Below are 3,454 nucleotides of genomic sequence, written 5' to 3' on the forward strand. Positions count from 1 at the left end.
GAAGTACAGACAGAATGCTCCTTAAAAGTACGGATGGTAAGACTTGTCTCACATTCTTTGGACATGTTATCAGGAGGGATCAGCCCCTGGAGAAGACATCATCCTTGGCAAAGTAGAAGGTCAGTGAAAGAGAGGAAGACCCTCAGTGAGACGGATCGACGCAGTGGCTGCAACAATGGGCTCAAGCATAACAAAGATTGTGAGGATGGCACAGGACCGGGCAGTGTTTTGTTCTGTTGCACATAGGGTCACTATGAGTTGGAACTAACTCGATGGTACCTAACAACAGCAACAACAGGTAGCTTCAGAGTCTAGCTCTCTGGCCCTTAAAGTATATTCTGTTAGCCACTTAATATTCTTAAACACCTTTACTGCTTAAAGAAGTTAGACTGGATTCTCATGTCTGCAACTAAGACCCCTGGTCAATAACATGATCAAACATGGTTGGAAAGAAAGAGATTAACAAGTTTCTTTACTTCAGGACTAATCAGAACCATCAATATTGTATGCATAGTGAATCTCCAAGAGGGAGATAGAGTGAGTGGTACTATCTTTGCCTAACTCTAAGGGGACTTACAATTGCATCCCCGAATGGTCTTTTTTTTTTTTGTACTTTAGATGAAGGTTTACAGAACAAACTAGCTTCTCATTAAACAGTACATATATTGTTTTATAACATTGGTTACCAACCTCATGACATGTCAACACTCTCCCTTCTCGACCGTGGGTTCCCTATTACCAACTTTCCTGTCCTCTCCTGGCTTCTAGTCCTTTGGCCCTGGGCTGATGTGCTCCTTTAGTCTCATTTCAGAATGGTCATTCTTGCAAGGAGTTTGCAAACAACCCCAAGCCTGAAAGGAATTGTCCATCCTACCCTCCTAATTAGAACTGTCCCAGCCTGTGAGAGGTACCTCTGATCAGCTCTGCTGTTCCCCCTGGCTCACTGGGACTGGGCTGGCGAAAAGCAGCCCCTGAAACAGATTCTGCTTTAAAACCAAAAAGTGATGGAAAGGAAAGGTAGAGGGAGCTACATTTTCCCTTTACCCTATTGGTAGAGTTTCACTTGTTCCATCCTCTTTTCTTTTAGGTCCAGTGCCTGTGAGTCAACATTTATTTTGCTGACTATCTCAATACAAAATCTGATGGAAAGAAGTCATTCTACAAAATAGTATAAAACTATGGGGAAGGGAGGAAAGACAGAATCTACACGAAAACAACCCATTCTGTGTCTCATCAATGATTCATCCTTCCCCTCCAAAGATTGTATATTCCACCATTTATTCTCAGTTAATTTTCTAAATAATTCCGCTATCTTCAAAATTCAATATTCACCTATCCACTATATTGAAAGTCCTTCTTTTAGTTATCCACTGTGAGGACAAATAGCATTAAAAATATGCTCATTGAGGTCAGAGATATCAGGCTCCTAGCTCTCCCAATTACTAACTATATACACTTACAGAAGTGGTTAATCTTTCTAAGCCTCAAACATCTTCAATCAGATTAGCCAACAAGGACTGCAGAAGGAAGCCTGCCCCATGGGGAAAGTTACTGGCAAGTGGACAGACGCGTGAGCAACAAAGATATCTTAGAAAAGTAGAGGCATGGAAATCCTGCCAGAAGTCAGGCACTGCTGGGTTAAGTCCTGGCAGTAAGGAGAAAGACGAGAAGAGCTCACTACGTACGGGACTCCAATCTCAAAGATGTTGTTCTGGATCAGCTGCTTCCCCAACATGATGATGCTGAGCTGAATGCAGAGCTCCATGAGGCAGCCTCCGGGAGCACACTGAGGGGAGGGGGAGAAAAAGGAAGGGACAGTTAGACCAAGTGGAGCTCAGAGAAGCAAGGGCACAAATTAAGCCATGCTGTGATGGGGATAAGGAAGGGGAGCAGGAGGGTGAACCTATAAACCACTAGCCAGGCATGAAACACCAGTGGCTGCACTTACCTCTTCCATTCGGTAACCATTGAACACATAGACGTAGCTTCCAGGCCTGCCCACAAACCTGAAATCAAGAAGTGTGGGAAGAGTTAGGGAAGGAGAGAGAATGCCAGGGCTGCTTGAGACCAAACAACCTGGGTGGACTAGCCAGCCCCATATATCTTCCTTGGCATCACTGGCCAGGGTGGGTGCCAAAGCACCCAGGGACAGAAGTTCACACCTTGACGTCAGCTAGCAATCACCTAGAACACTTAGAGTTCACCTCTTTACCTAGTCAAGTCCCAGGCAATAGCGGCTGAGCTGGGCAGGGACCGAGGCTGGGTTTGGTGTGGAGCTGGGAAGGACACAAGTGTATGAGTGTGCATATAAGTGTGTGTGTGTGTGTGTGTGTTGTGTGTATGTGTATGTGCATGCATACACAGGTACGTGACAACCTCTGAGCCTAAACACAAGGAAGTTTGAATTCTCTATAAGTGTATTGTCTGTGCATCTTCTTCCCTCAACTAGTGTCAGGAACTGAATTCTGATCATAACTCTTTAGTGAGGGCTTCTGATTTCCCCAGAAATGACTGACTAAAGTTGACGAAGGTGGAGATTTCTGGGATCAGAAAATAAATAAGAAGTCGACTTCTTACTGGAAAAATTCAAAAGAATGGAAGAAGACTGCCACATTGCTCTTCTAAGTAGGATCTACTTTCTTGGCAGATAAGAAGACTGGGCAGGTAGGGGGAGCAGAGAGGTACAAGCCAATCATGGAGCCAGCCAGGTAGTCAGAAGAACCCTACTTTCTTGATAGGTCATCACCTTGCTCACCTGTTGAAATGTACTCATCCATTTGAGACTTAGCTTCTGTGAAGTCTTCTTGTTGTCTCTGTTCATAAGTAAGTGCTCCCCTGACATTTTATTTATACGTCTTATCATGGCACTTACTACAGATTACATATGCTATTGCCAAGACTATCTCTTTCAACATACCACACATTTCTTTAAGGGACAGGACCCTGTTTTTTGCCTGGAATATCATATGTGTACGATTTGCTATTGATATTATACCTTGATAGAAACCGCCAGTGAAGTGTACACTCACTGATATGGGCTTTCTCTCTGCTACTATTATTTCATTATAGCAAGGGCAGAGGTCCTAGGAAGGGGGTTGTAGTTTGGGTCACAAACATGTCTATAGGAAATTATCAAGGGTGGACTATGACTGCCCTTGCTATAATGTCTGCCTGATGACCTTTTAGTTCCAGGGAAGCTTTCCTGGCATAGTTGGTTGGTGTCTACTGGGACATCTTCTTGCAGGTAGTCAACTGACCTCACCATAAAAAAATACTTAGCAGAAGTGATTTTACATCCAGACATGAGAGCCACTGGTCAAACATGAAATTCCCTCCTGCCTCATCTACAAAATTGGGAGACACAAATTCTTCTCAGACTCTCTCTTCAGGGCCCAGAACAAAACTCCTGTAGAGTTTCCCTGGTTATCAGAATCTGAAGGTGCTAATTCAAAAC

General features: G+C 43.9%; 1 protein-coding gene across 1 annotated transcript in view; it reads right to left on the reverse strand.

The window, feature by feature from the left end:
• The window catches only part of ANO2 (anoctamin 2), a 448,737-nt gene that overhangs the window by 51,207 nt on the left and 394,076 nt on the right, over nucleotides 1–3,454 (reverse strand). The window contains exons 19-20 of the mRNA XM_012558707.1: nucleotides 1,949–2,006; nucleotides 1,686–1,786 (exon numbers count right to left, since the gene is read on the reverse strand). Of these exons, the coding sequence (XP_012414161.1) occupies nucleotides 1,686–1,786; nucleotides 1,949–2,006 (159 nt within the window). The remainder of the gene's footprint in view (nucleotides 1–1,685; nucleotides 1,787–1,948; nucleotides 2,007–3,454) is intronic.

Source organism: Trichechus manatus, unplaced genomic scaffold (genome assembly GCF_000243295.1).
Source record: "Trichechus manatus latirostris isolate Lorelei unplaced genomic scaffold, TriManLat1.0 scaffold00182, whole genome shotgun sequence".
Lineage (NCBI taxonomy): Eukaryota > Metazoa > Chordata > Mammalia > Sirenia > Trichechidae > Trichechus > Trichechus manatus.